The sequence below is a fragment of the Heptranchias perlo genome, chromosome 24 (assembly GCF_035084215.1).
Source record: "Heptranchias perlo isolate sHepPer1 chromosome 24, sHepPer1.hap1, whole genome shotgun sequence".
Classification (NCBI taxonomy): domain Eukaryota; kingdom Metazoa; phylum Chordata; class Chondrichthyes; order Hexanchiformes; family Hexanchidae; genus Heptranchias; species Heptranchias perlo.
The window spans coordinates 12,911,228-12,930,505 of record NC_090348.1 but is presented as its reverse complement, the minus strand read 5'-3'; the positions used below and the strand labels follow the sequence as shown (position 1 = coordinate 12,930,505).

Genomic DNA, 19,278 nt, shown 5'->3' with positions numbered 1-19,278 from the left:
TTCCGTCGAGGTTATGGCAGATGGGCGGGAGAACCCACATGGAAATTCACCCCCAGTCAGCTGAAAAAACAATTGAATGCCCACCACCAAATTCATAGGGTAACTAGGGATGGGTAATAAATTCGGTCATGTCCCAACAAATTTTTTTTTAAAGTGCAAAGATGGGCTTTAAGAAAACTGAAGGAATGTGTCGCATAAAATATTACAGCCTTATTTTCCGAGTGCATGAGACAGGTGGGAAGCCTCGTACATTGGGATTTTCCATCCACTGATTTCATTTGGTTTTAATGGATCGACAGTTGCAGGCAGTGCCAAGCTCCCCGCCAATCATGGGTAATTGGAAAATCAAGCCTCGTGACTCTACCTTAGCATCAGTAACGCTAAAGATTTAAATCTTGTGAAACCTGTCATGGTAAGCTAACTTTTAACTCAGAATGACCTAATATGTTTACGATACCCAATTTCCCAGTGGAGCCATTATTTAGAAAAAATATATTCTGAGTTTAGCGATGAAAAAGTACAGTACAAAAGTTCACTGTCCAGAATCAATGTTCAACTCGTGCCAAGTTTGCAGAAACTTGTGCAGCTGTGGATTTGAAAAGTCCTTTGATATACATGAATAAAAACTCAAGAGTTTATTTTAAAAATGTTGCACCTTTGGCAGAAAAAGGATCTGATTTAATATGTTGTATTAGTATTGTTAATAATGTGTTGCCGTTTCAATTCTCTGCACTGGTCTCCATGGTAATTTTTTGCCCAATCTCCAGAAACTATGATATTAAAAACTGCTTATAGGTACAACATTTCCCCCACTCACCTCACTAAAAAATGTTTATAACAACTGCAAGTTTGTAGCTTGAGAATTTAAAATAAGCTGAAATCAGTAAAAGTGACCATGAAGCTGTCGGATTGTGGTAAAAACCTAACTGGTTCACTAATGTCCCTTTAGGGAAGGAAACCTTCCAATACTCTTCAGTATAACACTCCATTCCAATACTTTTCACTCTTAGTACCATTCATAGAATCATAGAAGTTTACAACATGGAAACAGGCCCTTCGGCCCAACATGTCCATGTCGCCCAGTTTATACCACTAAGCTAGTCCCAATTGCCTGCACTTGGCCCATATCCCTCTATACCCATCTTACCCATGTAACTGTCCAAATCCACTCTTAACACTCTTCACTTTAATCCTCTTCACTCTAATAAACATCACTCTAATCCTATTCCCTCCAATACTCTTCCCTCTAATATACTTTATGGATGGTTCTTGATAACAATGTTATAAAAAGCACCTCAGCAGTGGCTATGCAACAGTAGGCAAACACAATAGCCGATTTTATGGAGTTCATGAGTTCATGCCAAGAGTATATTCAAATATTTAGATTTCGCTTTCTGTAATAACTGAAGCAGTGATCAACTATTTCAAAATATGTTGATAAACATAATGTTTTATAATCAAAATAAAACAAGGACCTAATTTTTATAATTACAATATAATCTGATATTTCCCAGCAACAGAGTGAGATTTCCTTTTCGACATAAATTGAACTGGATAAGGATGGCTCCAGTGTAAGAAATGTTTGTTAAATAAATGATTTGTCCAGAATGCCCAGCTAAAGGCATCCATACATAGGAATAATGCCAGAAGGAAACAGCTGTTTGCTGCCTTTAGGGTGATAATTCCTGGACACTTGTACTTGTGGTCCAGTGAGTAATACATCCTTTTATGGCTCCTTTAGATTAAATCTCTTTCATGGATTCAACAAAGCTAGGTGGGAAAGTAAGCTGTGAGGAGGACACAAAGGGGTCGATTTTAGAATAGTCGAGCGGGTGCTTTGGGGGGCGGAGGGGCTCATAAAATCGGGGAATCCCGGAGCGGGTCCGGAGCCCGGCTCCAACCCGCCCACTTCCGGGTTCCCCAGTGACATGTTCGGGTGCGTGCGCAGCTCCCGTAGACGGGACTCCCACCGGCAATTAAAGCCGGCGGGATGTCAATTTAAATACTTACCTAGTTGAGGTACTTGACAGACCTCATTGACAGGAGATTTTGGCAGGGGTGCAATTTTCATGGATCCTCAGCGTGTTTCCCGTGCTGTGGGAAACACTCCCTGTTGGAGCAGACGTGTTTCAGTCAGCAGCCAGTGGGAGATGCAAAGGATTTTTTGACAGTTGGGGGGAATACCTCATTTATTGCAGCAGGGCACTCTGTCACTTTAGACAAAGTTTTGGTTGCAACACCTTTGTCTTTCCACTTAAAATTATTAATTTATACCCTAAACTCTGCTGTGCAAACAACCTTACCTACTTTCTGGACCCCCTCAAACTCACACCGTCAGGATGGGGGGGCGCCATAGCTGCATTCATCACTTCATCCAAGGACGAGCAACATTACCAGCCTTGCCAGGCGTACCATCCACCTCTGCCACGTGGAGCTCCACAACACAGTGCTGCGCCACAGGCACCTGCACAACATAGTCATGCAACTACACATACACCCACTGTTGGGTGACCCAATGAGTGGCATCAAGTGTGGGTGTTCGTGGAGAACCTCATGAAAGGGACTTATTGCACAAGCCAGTCAAGAATGGCCAAGACGTAGCAGTAGTGATGACAATATAATATTTAATGTGAGTTGAACCAAAATCAAATATAAATAAAAAACATGACAAACTGTCAAACACCCTTGTGCATCCCCTTTGTGATCAAGAAACCTTCGCCTTACGCTTCCTACTACTCATACGTGATGCATCCCCTGTGGCTGCAGCAGAGGTAGTGGCAGGTTGGGTGAGGGTGACCGTGAAAGAGATGCATCAGAGGGTGAATATGAGAAGGAGCCATGAGATTGTATGAGGATTGGATTGAGTGGTAGTGGTGGGATGAGTACTGGGGAGGTGAGTAAGTGCAGATATGTTGAGGATGAGTTTTGAGTGGGTGTGAGGAGTGATGTGATAGAGTAGTGTTGGCAGTGCAGAAGGAGTTGTGGGGTGGGGGCGGTGATGTGGAAGACGGAGTGTAGGAGAATGAGTAAGTGTACTCACTTTGGCTGACCTAGTTAGGTCATTGAAGCACTTCCTGCACTGTATCCCAGGTACGGGATATGTTGCTGGTGCTGCTGACCTCCTCTGCCACCTCGAGCCAGGCCTTCTTGGTGGCAGAGGCAGGCCACTTCCTCCCGTCCACCAGGTAGAATATCTTCCTCCTCCTCCTCACCCCATCCAGTAAGACCTGGAGTGAGGCATCAGTAAACCTGGGAGCAGCCTTTCCCCTGGTCTGCTCTATGCTGTAATTTTGGCCGTTTGATGCAGGAGCAGCAATGGAGGACTGCCCCTTGAAATAGGGCTCCTCCAGCTGACAGCCTGTGATGCGGGTGCGTAGTCCGCCCACTGCGCAGGTTTCCAACCCGGAAGCCAAAGTAAGTGGCTTCAATTTACTCGCGATCGCGTGGGGAACCCACCGATTTTACTGGGCGGGTTACCCACGGGGCCAAAGAGTCTGCAAAGTGATATAGACAGGTTAAGTGAGTGGGCAAGAAGGTGGCAGATAGATTATAATGTGAGGAAATGTGAAGTTATTCATTTTGGTAGGAAGAATAGAAGAACAGAATATTTTTTAAATGGTGAGAAACTGTTAAATGTTGGTATTCAGAGTGATTTGGGTGTCCTTGTACTCGAAGCACAGAAAGTTAACATGCAGGTACAGCAAGCAATTAGGAAGGCAAATGGCATATTGCAAGGGGGTTCGAGTCCAAGAGTAAGGTTGTCATGCTGCAATTGTACAAGGCTTTGGTGAGACCACACCTGGAGTACTGTGTTGATCTCCTTACCTAAGGAAAGATTTACTTGCCTTGGAGACGGTGCAACAAAGGTTCACTAGATTGATTCCTGAGATGAGAAGGCTGTCCATTGAGGAGAGATTGAGTAGAATGGGTCTATAGTTTCCGGAGTTTAGAAGAATGAGAGATGATCTCATTGAAACATATAAGATTCTGAGAGGGCTTGACAGGGTAGACGCTGAGAGGCTGTTTCCCCTGGCTGGAGAGTCCAGATCTAGGGGCATAGGGCCCAATTTTATCAGGGGTGCGGGTTCTCGGCGGGTAGGCCAGGCGCCCGGTGAAATTAGTGGGTTGCCCGCGCGATCGTAGCAGGCAACACACTAATTGGATCCACTTACCTGCTCCTCCGGGTTCCCCGACGCTGATCTGCGACTCGGGCGGGCTGCGCATGCGCAGTAAGATCTGTCAGCTGGAGGAGCTCTATTTAAAGGGGCAGTCCTCCACTGACAGATGCTGCAAGAAATAGGAAAAATTACAGCATGGAGCAGCCCAAGGGGAAGGCTGCTCCCAGTTTAATGATGCCTCACCCCAGGTATCATTAGATGGGGTGAGGAGGAGGGGGAGGACAGAGATCTTCCTCCCAGCGGGCGGGAGGAAGCGGCCTGCCTCTGCCACCAGGAAGGCCTGGCTCGAGGTGGCAGAGGAGGTCACCTGCACCACCAACATATCGCCCACCTGCATACAGTGCAGGAGGCGCTCCAATGACCTCAGTAGGTCAGCCACAGTGAGAACACGTAGTCTTTCCCCTACACTCTGTCTGCCACAACACTGCCCCCACCCCACATCTCCTTCGGCACCGCCAACACTACTCTGTCACATGACCCTTCATACCCACGCAAACCTCATCCTCATCTTACCTGCACCTACTCACCTCGCGAGTACTCACCCCGCCACTAACACGCAACCCAATCCTCATACAATCTCATGGCTCTATCCCATACTCACCCTCTCGTGCATCTCTCTCACGGCCAGCCTCACTCAACCTGCCACCACCTGTGCTGCAGCCACAGGGCATGCATCACATATGTGCAGTAGGCAGCGTAAGGCAAACGTGTCGTGAGCATGAAGGGGATGCACAAGGGTGTCTGAGGGTTTGTCATGGTTCTTCTATTGAATTAAAGAACAACTCACATCACACATTATATTGGCACCACCACTGCCATGTCTTCGCGAATCCTGTCTGGTTTGTGCAATAATGCCCGCTCCTGGGTATCCCTATGAGGACCCACCACTGATGCCACCCAGTGTGTCACTGCAGAGTGGGTGTAGGTGTATTTGCAGGGCTCTTCTGCGCAGACGACTGAGAGACATCGGGGATGTCCCCGGTTGCAGCTTGGAAGGCTGTGGAGCAGAAGTTCGGGAAGGCAGTGGTGACTTTGACAGCGACAGGTAGGAAGATGGTGCACGGGCCAGCCAGGAGCAGCTCGGCATGAAAGAGGCTGCAGATGTCCACGGCTACATGTCGACTGACTCTGAGCCTCCGTGTGCACTGCTGCTCAGAGAGGTCCAGGAAGCTGAGCCTCGGTCTGTGGAACGTGTGGCGAGGGTAGTGCCCTCTGCGACGCATCTCTCTCTGCGGTAGCCCTCCCTCCTGCTGTACAGGTGGATGTGTCACAGCGCTCTGTTGTGGAGCTCCGTGTGTCAGAGGTGGACGGCGTGGATGGCGAGGCTGGTGATGCTGTTCGCCCTCCGAGGAGGTCATGACTGCAGCTACGGCGGCCCCCATCCGCAAGATGTACATCTGAGGGGGTCCGCAAGGTAGGTACATGTCTCTGGACCCCGGGGTAAGTGTGCAGGTTGGTGACCTCGACCATCAGGAGGAGGGTGGTGGAGGCCAAACTTTGTACCAAGTGACAGAGTGGCCTCCTGCAATGGCTGAGGGTCTCCCCCCCCCCCCCCCCCACCACCCACCATCTGTCAAATGGACCTTTGCAGCTGCCACAGGCTGACGGCTGCAACACGTCCATTTCAACTGGGAGTGTTTCCCCCAGTGTGGGAAACAGTCCCATGTTTATCCAAAATCACACACAGTCCCTTAATCAGGTCAGTTAATGACCTGAACAAGCAAAGTGAATACACTCAAGTGGCATCCCGCTGGCTTTAATTGCCTGCGGGATTCCCACCAGCGGGGGCTGCGCACGCACCCCCGCACGTCAGCGCGGAACCCGGAAGTGGGCGGGATCGAGGCGCGATCCGGTCCCGCACCTGGATTTCGGGATTTTCGGGGCCCCCCCCGCCGAGAACGCACCCGGTAGCAGGTGCTAAAATCGGGCCCATAGTCTCAGGATAAGGGGTCAGCCATTTAGGACTGAGATGAGGAAGAATTTCTTCACTCAGAGGGTTGTGAATCTTTGGAATTCTATACCCCAGAGGGCTGTGGATGCTCAGTCGTTGAGTATATTCAAGGCTGAGATCGATAGATTTTTGGACTCCAAGGGAGTCAAGGGATATGGGGATCGGGTGGGAAAGTGGAGTTGAGGTCGAAGATAAGCCATGGTCTTAATGAATGGTGGAGCAGGCTCGTGGGGCTGTATGGCCTACTCCTGCTCCTATTTCTTATGTTCTTCTTATGTTCTTCAAACTATTCAATCGTTTTTGTTCCTATAGGAAAATATACTTCATTCAGAAAACAGCACAGGCCAACGTGGCAATTCCATTTATTTTAAATTCTTCCAAAGATGACCTTTTAGAGGAACGGAGCATGTTACTAAAAATTTACACATCATAAATTTGTTCTTAATCAGTTTTAGAAAAGTAATGAAAACGTTTTCCCAATAGCAAGTTATTTCGGAGCCTCCGATTGAATAGGTTAATGTGACACATTTCAACCCAAAAAGTTCCATTAACTTCAATAGAACTGGATATCGGGCGGGAAGTGTAACAGGCGGGAGATGCGGTACCACCCGTTTTATGCTAATGCCCGAGACAAATATCTACCCCTATCTATCTGCCTGCCTGTCTGCCTATCTATTTATTTACGGCCTTATCTACTTACTTATCTAACCTGTCTGTTTATCTAAACATACCATTTATCAGTTTATCAGCCTATCTATCCATCTATCTGAACAGCCCCCACTGCTTCTCTTGGCAGTCCGTTCTATACATTCACCACTCTGCGTAAAGCAGTTAAATATAAACTGTGTTTTTAACCTCTGCTATGTTTAAGACTATGCCCTCTTATAAAATCTGTGGACTGTGCTAAACTCACTGATGTTTTTTCTTGCCTATATAATTTAGGGAATCTTACAACACCAGGTTATAGTCCAACAAATTTATTTTAAAATCACAAGCTTTCGGAGATTATCCCCTTCATCTGACGAAGGGGATAATCTCCGAAAGCTTGTGATTTTAAAATAAATTTGCTGGACTATAACCTGGTGTTGTAAGATTCCTTACATTTGTCCACCCCAGTCCATCACCGGCATCTCCACATCATATATAATTTAGGATCTTGAATACTTCTATAAGATCACCCCTGAACTTGCCTGTCTGCCTGTGTCTGTCTGTCTGTCTATCTATCTAATCTGTTTGTCTATCTAAGCTTTCTACTTAGTTTATCTGTCTTTTGAATCTGACCATCTATATTATTTATCTAATCAAATGTCTTGTGTGTCCACATTTTAAAAGCAAATGTAGCATCAAATAGCATCTTCATATTTAAGACTGTATTTAGTATCAATCTAATTGGCTTAAATGCTCAATTTGCCTAAAGATTCAATTGTCACGAGAGAGCTAGGTGAAACGACCAATCAGCAACCAGCCCTAACCAATGCGTTAACTCCTTCAATTTTTCTAAAGCTACTAACCAAAACAAATCAAACCAATCAAATCACTCAAACAATTTTGCAAACTGGTTTTAGTGGCCATCTTGATTTCGGAATGGATTGTGTATATGATAATATAAATAACATTTATTACATAAGTATAATAAAAAATTAAATAATTCACACAGAATCAATAAGCTTTCTCCTACAATGCCCATAACATCCAGCCTATGAGTGTGAAGAGGTGTTAGAGGTCTTCCCATTAACATAGAATCATAGAATCGTTACAGCACAGAAGGAGGCCATCCGTGCCGGCTCTATGCAAGAGCAATCCAGCTAGTCCCATTCCCCCGCCCTATCTCCGTAACCCTGCAAATTTTTTTTTATGAAAGCAGAATTCAAGTCTTGGAGACTGCAGCCTAGATTTTCTGATTGACATTACTGTAGCACCGGCCTTAATTTAAAACGGACCAGAAAATCTAAGGCCCCTCTCTGCCATTTGTACTCTGGAAAAGACTTGCCTGAGATTGGAAGTGGCCAAACCCCAGCACTACCTGTAGAATTCTCTCACAAGCGTAACCCTTATTACATTCAGATCATTTTAAAACAATTCACTTCTGGATTTATTTCCAAAGAATTACAATATACTTTGTTCATTTTATTCAACACAAGCTTCAGAGTAGCTGCAGAGTAAGATGCTGGAGCTAATAATACTTACACATTCTACACATCAAGATTCAACTACCTTCCGCACAAATATAAGGCTGGCAAAAAATGGGAAAGTTACAATCTACAAGTCTGTGGAGAACTCAATTGGATAATTCAGTAATCTCAGATTACTAGATTGTAACTGGACATTATATTACATAAACATTCAAGGCTTTTGAGGCAACCTGCTGTATTTCACTGATGTTTCAATCAGTCCAGATGTGCTAGAAACATGAGCTACTGGAACTTCACCTAAGCATCCCGTATCAATCCAGAGAGTCTGGATAGAATACCAATATTAATACACACCACTTCTGCCTGACTATGTCATTACCTGGAATTCTGCCTCTTGCAGAAGTTCAAAAGGAAAATTTCTGAATGAAGGGCTTTTTAGAAGATGGATGAGGACATGGGAAGATTTCAGGTTTGTCCCTTTCAATCCCCACACTTATTATTCAGGCTTTATTGTGCAGTTGGTCAATTTCATAAAACATGTGCCCTCATAACAGTTGTGTCCCATTGCACTCTGTTGTTATCCCACTGCTATACTCAAAAATAAATTATCATCAGCTCTTATAGTATCATTGGTTCTATGAAGGGCTGAGGGTGTTGGTGAATACAGAGGAGATCCCAGTGGATTGGAAACAAGCCAAGATGGTACCTATTGTTAAGAATGGCAATTAAACAAATCTGGGTAACTATAGACCCTTTAGTCTTTCATTAGTAACTGGCCAAAAGAGAGGATCAGTCATTAAGAATAAAGCTGAGAAGCAACTATATGAAAATAATCTGGTAAATGGCAATTAACATGGTTTCAGAAGGGGAGATCCTGCCTCACCAAACTCCTTGGGTTTGAGTTTCCACTAAATCGTTCCTTCCCCACTCCCAGTGCCTGAGCTATTTTGCCCACATTAATGAATATGCTACTGCTAGTCACCAGCCATCGTGCTATGGGTAACAAAGTATGTTTGCTTTTAAATTAGATTACACTTGTTCCTGTAGTATTATGTACAATGGGTCTTGAAGCCGATGAAGGAATATGACATTGTTTACTGTCATGCCGATGCTTGAAAATCTGACATCATGGAGTTTGAGAAAGAAATTCCTGAGTGGCTGGAAACTCACTGGGAGTGAAATTGGTCTATGTCAGTGGAGTGAATATAGCAAATGGGCAGCCCATCTTACACAACACCCAATTTTCTTTTCTATTGACTTCACAAGGTCCCCACCCGACTTTCAACTGTTTATCAGACGAGAATCGGCAGGCCAGCAGTTGAAAGTCTCCCCCAGGACAGACCCGCTGCAAAACTCCCTGGACGATGACTGAAAAGAGACAGCCACTAAATCAAAACCTAGACAAAAATACATAATATTTCTCACACAGTTCTTTACGAACCTTTACATAAGCAGCAGTGTTAGTCAATCTCACTTACACGTGGACTACCAGTTCAACATATTCAAACTTGCATTTTGAACAGTTTTGTGTTCAGCACAACCCACAGCACTTAAATTCTACATTTTTAAATTGATACCTTGTGGTGAATTTTTGTAGTCATGAAGGTGTAGTATGCCAGCACTTTGGAATGGAACACTTTCCACTTTTTGCTCCCAGTGTCATCAACCAGGTCAAGTATTACACAGACAAACGCACAGTAAAGGCTTTTTGTACTCTGACCCTTTAATGATCTCTCAATCTCAACCTGAGAAGTATATTTTTATGGCGGTAAGGGATATGCTTTAGTGCTTCTCTTATGTGTAAGAATGAAGGAGTCTGGAATTGCAGAACACAAGGAGAAATGTCAGTGTAATGAGTTGTGATTTTTTTTTCCAGGTTATTACCGTAATGGCATTGCAGTGATATGTGGTATATTAGACACTGTTAAAACACATTTAAATCCCACTCTACAAATGCTGATACAAACACAAATGGTGAGTGAGTGGTCTGGCCATCCACTGCCGGCTCTGGCTTGTCCACCTCAAGCTGTACCTTTGTTCTCTTTTCATGTTTCCATGGCTGAATCTGACTAATATTCAAAGATCATCCTGGAGAGCTGGAACAACTCCAACCTCTTTTTTTCTACTACCAGGTGTTTCTTCCGCTGGACCCTCCATCCTCAATTTGTACACCAAGGGGCTACTTTTCCAAGTAGCTGCTCTCAATTTTCCAATATGCACTGGCACAGGCAAGGTTTTCCACCACCACCTACTACTTGGAAATGACTCCCCAAATGCGAAGAACTCATAAACGTCTTTGAATCAAAAGTCAGTGCCGTTCACATCAGCTGCCTTTGCCTCCTCTCCAGTCCAACTCTCCTCGGCTCCCATCCTTCTGCCCCGCTCTCATTCAAACCTTAATCCACCCCATACTTTGCATTTTCTCCTCTACCTCCCCATCCCAAACCTCATTAAGCTCATCTCACCATGAAGTGTATCATCTGCTTACTTAATCTCCTTTTGTTCCAGCTCCTAACCACCCAACTTCCTCTCCTCAGCCTTATGTATGCTGATCTCTTTCTATCCACTGGCACTATCCCTACATTCTTCAACACCATTGTTATCAACCCCATTCTTACAAAAAGAACACCCCAAAGTCCTCCATTCCCTTCAATTACTGCTTTGTTCCAAACTCCTTTTTCTCCAAATTTCTGGAATGCATCAGTGACTTGTAACTACGCTTTCATCTCTCCACCTCTCCCACCACTGCTTGCTGCAAGCTTTCCATTTCAGTTCTCATTCCATCCACAGCACCGAGACTGCACTGTTTGAAGTAACAATGTAAGGAGTCTTACAACACCAGGTTATAGTCCAACAGTTTTATTTGAAATCACAAGCTTTCGGAGGCTTTCTCCTTCGTCACCTGACTATAACCTGGTGTTGTAAGACTCCTTACATTTGTCCACCCCAGTCCATCACCGGCATCTCCACATCATGAGGTAACAATCATGATGTTGTGTGGCACTACCACCGTGCTAAATGGGATAGATTCAGAACAGATCTAGCAGCTCAAAACTGGGCATCCATGAGGCGCTGTGGGCCATCAGCAGCAGCAGAATTGTATTCCAGCACAATCTGTAACCTCATGGCCCGGCATATTCCTCACTCTACCATTACCAACAAGCCAGGGGATCAACCCTGGTTCAATGAGGAGTGTAGAAGAGCATGCCAGGAGCAGCACCAGGCGTACCGAAAAATGAGGTGCCAACCTGGTGAAGCTACAACTCAGGACTACATGCATGCTAAACAGCGGAAGCAACATGCTATAGACAGAGCTAAGCGATTCAACAACCAACGGATCAGATCAAAGCTCTGCAGTCCTGCCACATCCAGTCGTGAATGGTGGTGGACAATTAAACAACTAACGGGAGGAGGAGGCTCTGCAAACATCCCCATTCTCAATGATGGCGGAGTCCAGCACGTGAGTGCAAAAGACAAGGCTGAAGCGTTTGCAACCATCTTCAGCCAGAAGTGCCGAGTGGATAATCCATCTCAGCCTCCTCCCGATATCCCCACCATCACGGAAGCCAGTCTTCGGCCAATTCGATTCACTCCACGTGATATCAAGAAACGGCTGAGTGCACTGGATACAGCAAAGGCTATGGGCCCCGACAACATCCCAGCTGTAGCGCTGTAGACTTGTGCTCCAGAACTAGCTGCGCCTCTAGCCAAGCTGTTCCAGTACAGCTACAACACTGGCATCCACGTGACAATGTGGAAAATTGCCCAGGTATGTCCTGTCCACAAAAAGCAGGACAAATCCAATCCGGCCAATTACCGCCCCATCAGTCTACTCTCAATCATCAGCAAAGTGATGGAAGGTGTTGTCGACTGTGCTATCAAGCGGCACTTACTCACCAATAACCTGCTCACCGATGCTCAGTTTGGGTTCCGCCAGGACCACTCGGCTCCAGACCTCATTACAGCCTTGGTCCAAACATGGACAAAAGAGCTGAATTCCAGAGGTGAGGTGAGAGTGACTGCCCTTGACATCAAGGCAGCATTTGACCGAGTGTGGCACCAAGGAGCCCTAGTAAAATTGAAGTCAATGGGAATCAGGGGGAAAACTCTCCAGTGGCTGGAGTCATACCTAGCACAAAGGAAGATGGTAGTGGTTGTTGGAGGCCAAGCATCTCAGCCCCAGGGCATTGCTGCAGGAGTTCCTCAGGGCAGTGTCCTAGGCCCAACCATCTTCAGCTGCTTCATCAATGACCTTCCCTCCATCATAAGGTCAGAAATGGGGATGTTTGCTGATGACTGCACAGTGTTCAGTTCCATTCGCAACCCCTCAGATAATGAAGCAGTCCAAGCCCGCATGCAGCAAGACCTGGACAACATCCAGGCTTGGGCTGATAAGTGGCAAGTAACATTCGCGCCAGATAAGTGCCAGGCAATGACCATCTCCAACAAGAGAGAGTCTAACCACGTCCACTTGACATTCAACGGCATTACCATCGCCGAATCCCCCACCATCAACATCCTGGGGGTCACCATTGACCAGAAACTTAACTGGACCAGCCATATATATACTGTGGCTACGAGAGCAGGTCAGAGGCTGGGTATTCTGCGGCGAGTGACTCACCTCCTGACTCCCCAAAGCCTTTCCACCATCTACAAGGCACAAGTCAGGAGTGTGATGGAATACTCTCCACTTGCCTGGATGAGTGCAGCTCCAACAACACTCAAGAAGCTCGACACCATCCAAGATAAAGCAACCCGCTTGATTGGCACCCCATCCACCACCCTAAACATTCACTCCCTTCACCACCGGCGCACTGTGGCTGCAGTGTGCACCATCCACAGGATGCACTGCAGCAACTCGCCAAGGCTTCTTCAACAGCACCTCCCAAACCCGCGACCTCTACCACCTAGAAGGACAAGGGCAGCAGGCGCATGGGAACAACACCACCTGCACGTTCCCCTCCAAGTCACACCATCCCGACTTGGAAATATATCGCCGTTCCTTCATTGTCGCTGGGTCAAAATCCTGGAACTCCCTTCCTAACAGCACTGTGGGAGAACCATCACCACACGGACTGCAGCGGTTCAAGAAGGCGGCTCACCACCACCTTCTCAAGGGCAATTAGGGATGGGCAATAAATGCTGGCCTTGCCAGCGACGCCCACATCCCGTGAACGAATAAAAAAATTTTTAAAAATGTGTGTGACTGCAACTGTAGCTCATCGGTTTTCCTCATCCTATTTGATCTCTCCGCTGCCGTTGACATCATTGACTGCACCATCCTCCATATATATATATTTACCCCGTGACGATGAGAGAACAGTGAAGTGTATCTAAGTCAGGATGGTGATTGACCATGAAGGAAAAGAGACTGTCCTACATTGGAAGTCGGTTTGATTGGGCCACAGGTTGGGCACTCCTGTTGTCGCCCCAGAGGGATAAAAATGACTTGTGAAGGGGTGTCAACCCGTGACCCCAAGCCCCGGAAACTCAGTCCTATTTGCCCATTTGCCCTGTTTGTATTTTGGGGGTTTTTATGTTTCGAAAAGGTTTTTAGGGATGTTGCCATATAGTTGGATAAATCCTAAACCAGAACACCAAATTCAGTTAGTATCAGCAACTTGAGATATATGAAAATCAATGGGAACAGGATTTAAACATTATATATGGCACCTAAAAAGTCATGATGTACATCGATGTGGCCCAGAAAGTCTAAAGCTTGAACACCTCACCTTAATGTACGTGGTGTAACCAATATACATGCATAGGTACAATACTCTTCAGATGCATAGGCTTCAATTTTCATAATTGACTATGGAGTAAAACCTAATAAACAGCAATAAACAAAAATTCATTGCTCACTCACCTGAGAGGATATAACCAAACTCAAGGGTACTATATCTGTGAAGAATCAAAGAACTTAAACCTGAGACAAAAGGACATGTTCATGTTTTAAAAGGAAGTTTTGCTGCTCACAAAGATCTAAATACTAGTCAGTATTTATACGGTTCAAAGCTTTCTCCCTTCTTACAGATAATTCAACGGTTTTCCATTTTTTTATTGCTACTTTTCTCAATCTCCTGACTAGAGTGAAGCCAACGTAACGTATTTGAAGCCAAGGTCAGCTGACCCTCAGGCAGCACGCACCGCAGCATCCAGGCAGCCCTTGTCTGCACAGAACTTAACAAAATGTTTTCAGTGCTCACTGAAACAGCCTAGGCTGGGATTCCAAAGGAAGTGGAGGCCTCCAGCACTGTACAGGAAACAATCTAAGATTTGGCTTTAAACGCCAGATTCCCTTCAGAGTTTTGCTAACCACTGACAGCTCTGTAAACAAAGCAGCAGCAGAAAGAGAAGGCAGCTTTCCCTTTTCTAGTAGCCATTTCTAGACGTGGGCTTCAAAGGAATTCACTGTAAAATGATGGGCTGTCTCGCAGTGCTGGAGCCTTTTCTGCGGTGATTATCAACAGATATTGCTATTTAGTGGACTAATAGAAATCAGGAAAAGGTATGGTTTGATTAAACCGCAGGGATTGGGCTGTCTTTTTTTCCTGCTCTGAGAAAGTCTAATTCGCGGAAGGAATTAAGCACTGTGAGACTTCTGGGTGGTCCCAGGGATGCAGCACGCGCTCTCTTCTACTCCTCATTAGTCTGTTCAATTGGAAACACTCGTTACTGGTAAGACTGATTTTTAAATATTTGCAGCACAATATACAAGAGCTTTCTTGCAAAATTTAATGTCACACAGTGTGGTTTGATCAGAAGGGTGTTAATATTTGGAATGCTGAGCTTCTAAGTGATAAAAACGACTACTATACATTTACAGACTAAAGACCTACTGTTAGGGTCATTACCACTGACTGGGCAGTAACAATCCACAGGGTTATACATTTTAAATAAGCTCCTTGTTTTCTCTGAAAATCTCTCTTACATTTGTTTAACATCTGCATATGGTGTTGATAGATATGAACAGTGCTGCTTATTGAATTAATCTAGATTGTTTGTCAAAGCCAAAAAATGACATTTTTTTCCATTGGACACTTGATGTGGTGTAAGTTCTAGTGTGGTTGTGTACATATATATATATGTGTGTGTGTATATATATATATATATACTATAAGTATGTGTATATATATATATAGTTATTTATTTAAACATGTGTGAATTCTGTTGCAGTGTTTTAACCATTAAATAACTTATTACTTTCAGATTTTTACCAAGGCAGAGCAGAACATTTGTCCATAAACCATGGATATGGATGAGTTTGAGCGTCGTAGAGAGGAACGCAGGAAAAAGCGGGAGGAAATGCGCCGTGAGGTGGAAAGGTAATACTTTGTACACTCTGTACAGGACACATTTAGCGGTACAGTTTATGATTTAACACTTTTGGCGCATGTTGGAGGTGCTTTTGAGGAAGTTGGGCATGGAGGTCAGTACACTTGTTTTGTGACCTGTATGATGCTCATTCAAGTGGCCAGAAAATGGTACGAGCCATGGATCAGGCGTGTGATCTCCATCCCTGAATTCCTGATGTGCACTTTCATCGCATCAAGCCCTGCGCAGAGTGTGAAATTTACCTTAGATTACAAACTTGTCAAAACTGTCATTGAATTGGTGCAATTTTAAATCTATATTATTTTAAAATAATTGGGTAGATTCTGGATATTTCTGGAAGTTATTTTAAATGAATGATTAAGAAATTTTTTCACCTGCCGTTTTCTGTTTGGTTCATTGAATATCGAGAAACTTGTGCGAATATGAGAAGATCCCACTTCTAACTTTAGTGACATCACTATCATGCATTATACTAGAGAAGGAAAGAACCTCCATTTATATAATATCTCATCGCATTGCACATCCAATCAATTATGCTTTTTAAGTGCAGCCACTGTTGTCATATAGGAAAACGTGGTAGGAAGATCCCACAAACAGCAAATGAGAAGAACGACCAGTTAATCTGTCTTTTTTTCAGTTGGGTTGTTTGAGGGAGGAATGTTGGCCAGGACACTGGAAGAATTTTCTGCTTTTCAAATATTGTTGTGGTCACCCTATTATAGAAAGGATATTATTAAACTAGAAAGAGTGCAGAAAAGATTTACTAGGATGCTACCGGGACTTGATGGTTTGACTTATAGGGAGAGGTTAGACAGACTGGGACTTTTTTCCCTGGAGAGTAGGAGGTTAAGGGGTGATCTTATAGAAGTCTATAAAATAATGAGGGGCATAGATAAGGTAGATAGTCAAAATCTTTTCCCAAAGGTAGGGGAGTCTATAACGAGGGGGCATAGATTTAAGGTGAGAGGGGAGAGATACAAAAGGGTCCAGAGGGGCAATTTTTTCACTCAAAGGGTGGTGAGTGTCTGGAACGAGCTGCCAGAGGCAGTAGTAGAGGCGGGTACAATTTTGTCTTTTAAAAAGCATTTGGACAGTTACATGGGTAAGATGGGTATAGAGGGATATGGGCCAAGTGCAGGCAATTGGGACTAGCTTAGTGGTATAAACTGGGCGACATGGACATGTTGGGCCGAAGGGCCTGTTTCCATGTTGTAACTTCTATCTTTAAAGCCTGTTTGAACCACAGGAACAAGAAGGACCTGTACCTCTGGCAATGCAGCACTCCCACAGTACTACATTGAACTCTGAACCCAGCCCAATAAGGATTGGGTTTTAACACAATCAAAACTGCACAAGTGGCTTAAATCAAACTGGCCTCTTTAAAAAAAATCATTAATTTAAATCTTTTATATTAAGTCAGTATATTTGTGGATTAACAATGTCAAATTTTGTCTGATAACGCTCCTGTAAAGTGCCTTATGACATTTCACTACGTTAAAGGTGCTATATAACTGCAAGTTGATGTTGTGTGGTAATTTATTGAATAATATATGGCAAGAGCGAAAAACAAATTAAAACTGGGGAGGTTTGAAAAGCTGTTGTCAGCTCAAGCCGAATGATTATACGTGGCATGCTGAGGGTTCATTTATACCATAAGTTAATGGGGTTTGTATTTAAATCATTGAAAACGTAATACATTTCAAATGTAAAAGTGTTTTTGCTCTCAAGTGACCTTAGGCTCCACAACATGCTGGAAACCACTTGCAGGTGAAAATGAGCAATCTAATGGGCCATAGATCACATGTGTGGTACAATGTCTAAACATTTTTTCTTTAAGTTCTCCTGTCACCTCAGCTCTTTAAATAATCTATTTGTTTGCATTACATAATCATATTGTTTGGCCATTCAAAAATTAATTAAGGGCAATTGGGCCTCATTACAGAAACCCCTGACAGACACTCCAACATGGATACCAACCAATCATCCTCTTAGGAACACAGGGACAGGAATAGGCCATTCAGCCCCTTGAAGTTGCTCCACCATTCAATTAGATCATGGCTGATCTGTAGGTCAACTCCATTTACCTGCCTTTGATCCATATCCCTTGATATCCTTACCTCATAAAAATCTGTCGATTTCAGTCTTGAAAATTTCAGTTGACCCAGCATCCACTCCCTTTGGGGGGAGAGAATTCCAGATTTCCACTTCCTGTTAGTAGCATGGTGGCAATGAAGAGGTAACCGCTGGCATTTCATTCCAGTCCGTGATTCTTGAACTCTACAAGGAACTGGAAAAAAGAAAGTCGTGAAAATAAAAACAGAAATATTTGTATTTATATAAAGATAAATTCACTAATCCCATTGCTCCAGCAGAGAACTGCACTTGAAGGGAGCGTGGGTTAGAGTATCGGCACTATAGTGCTGTAGTTCTGTCTCCAACCTGTGCTCCCTCTGAATGAGATTCACTGCTGGAAGGATGGTACAGATGAATTTACCTTGTAGGCTTTGTCACATCACCAAAATGTCTAAGCGTTTCACACAGTGACTTACTTCTGGAGTGAAGTGACAATTGTTATGTAGTCTGAAGAGTGTGACAGAAGAGAAAGGCCATCAATTTCTGAAGGGTTCTCCCAATCTCCTGCAGTAACTTCAGTGGGAGATCAGCAGAACCTCTGGAGAAATGGCGTAAATGGCCATTTGTAGCTGTTTACGGCATTTCACTGGGGGTTCCATCGATCTCCTGCAGGATAACCCTCCCACAGGAGTTCAGGCCGATCTCTCTTTCCATGTTCGATACACAAAGTGATGCAGTATTACTTAATTCTCACACCTCTGTACCAGTACAAAACACACTGAATTCATAAGGATTATATATCCACTATGAAGGTTCAGTTCTAACATACTGACTGATAGGTAGGTAACTATTTTCATGTTAATATGTGCCAAATGGAGTAGCTTATGATTTTTGACATTGCGATATTGAATGGCTTAGCAATCTTAGTCAGGGACTGCACAGTCAAAAGGCTTAAACAAAAGGAGACTGTCACCAAGCAGCAGGTGGGGCAGGAGCTGTCAGTTTGGGAGTAGCCATGAACCAGAAGCCGATGCTGTAATGAATAGATACTGAAGAAAATGTAGCAGTTTGGTTCCACTTGGATAATTGTTCCTTTCTCGTTTATTTTTATACTGTGAAATGCATGAACCTCTCCTCAAAGCTCCAGCGTGAAGGCTTGCATCTGTTACCTATGATTCGTTGGGCCCTATTTTATACTTTAAAAGTTGGTGCAATTCCTTTTTTTCCACAATAACTGGCACAAACTGGAGGGGTAATTCCGTGAACGCACATTCCCAGTGGAGAACACTGGGAGTACGGGCCAGAGATAGGGCTACAACATTGTAGCCTCAACCTCCAACCCATGGATCCCCATTGGGATTACAGAATTGTTCCATTATCCCGTAGATTTTTCCACCAGCACTAATTAAAAGAGCAAATCCTTTTGGGTGACCTTTGACATAATTTATTGACGTGTTAACTTATTACACAAACAAGCTCAAAATAACAGTCTAAATTTTCAAACCCATCACAAAACTTTTTGTTTAATGCAGAAGAGGCATTTCTGTCTTTTTTATTTTAAGTTATGGAAAAAGTACAAATTAAGAAACGGGGAAGAGTCCTTCACCTT

General features: G+C 44.2%; 1 protein-coding gene across 5 annotated transcripts in view; it reads left to right on the top strand.

The window, feature by feature from the left end:
* Positions 1-19,278, top strand: part of cald1a (caldesmon 1a) — a 188,821-nt gene that overhangs the window by 62,731 nt on the left and 106,812 nt on the right. For 4 of the 5 annotated variants that reach the window (XM_068004781.1, XM_068004779.1, XM_068004776.1 and 1 more), the window contains exon 3: positions 15,471-15,586. In XM_068004781.1, the coding sequence (XP_067860882.1) occupies positions 15,510-15,586 (77 nt within the window). In that variant the 5' untranslated portion in view covers positions 15,471-15,509. Of the gene's footprint in view, positions 1-14,630; positions 14,940-15,470; positions 15,587-19,278 lie in introns of those variants that run through there. The other variant, XM_068004778.1, reaches the window with a different exon arrangement.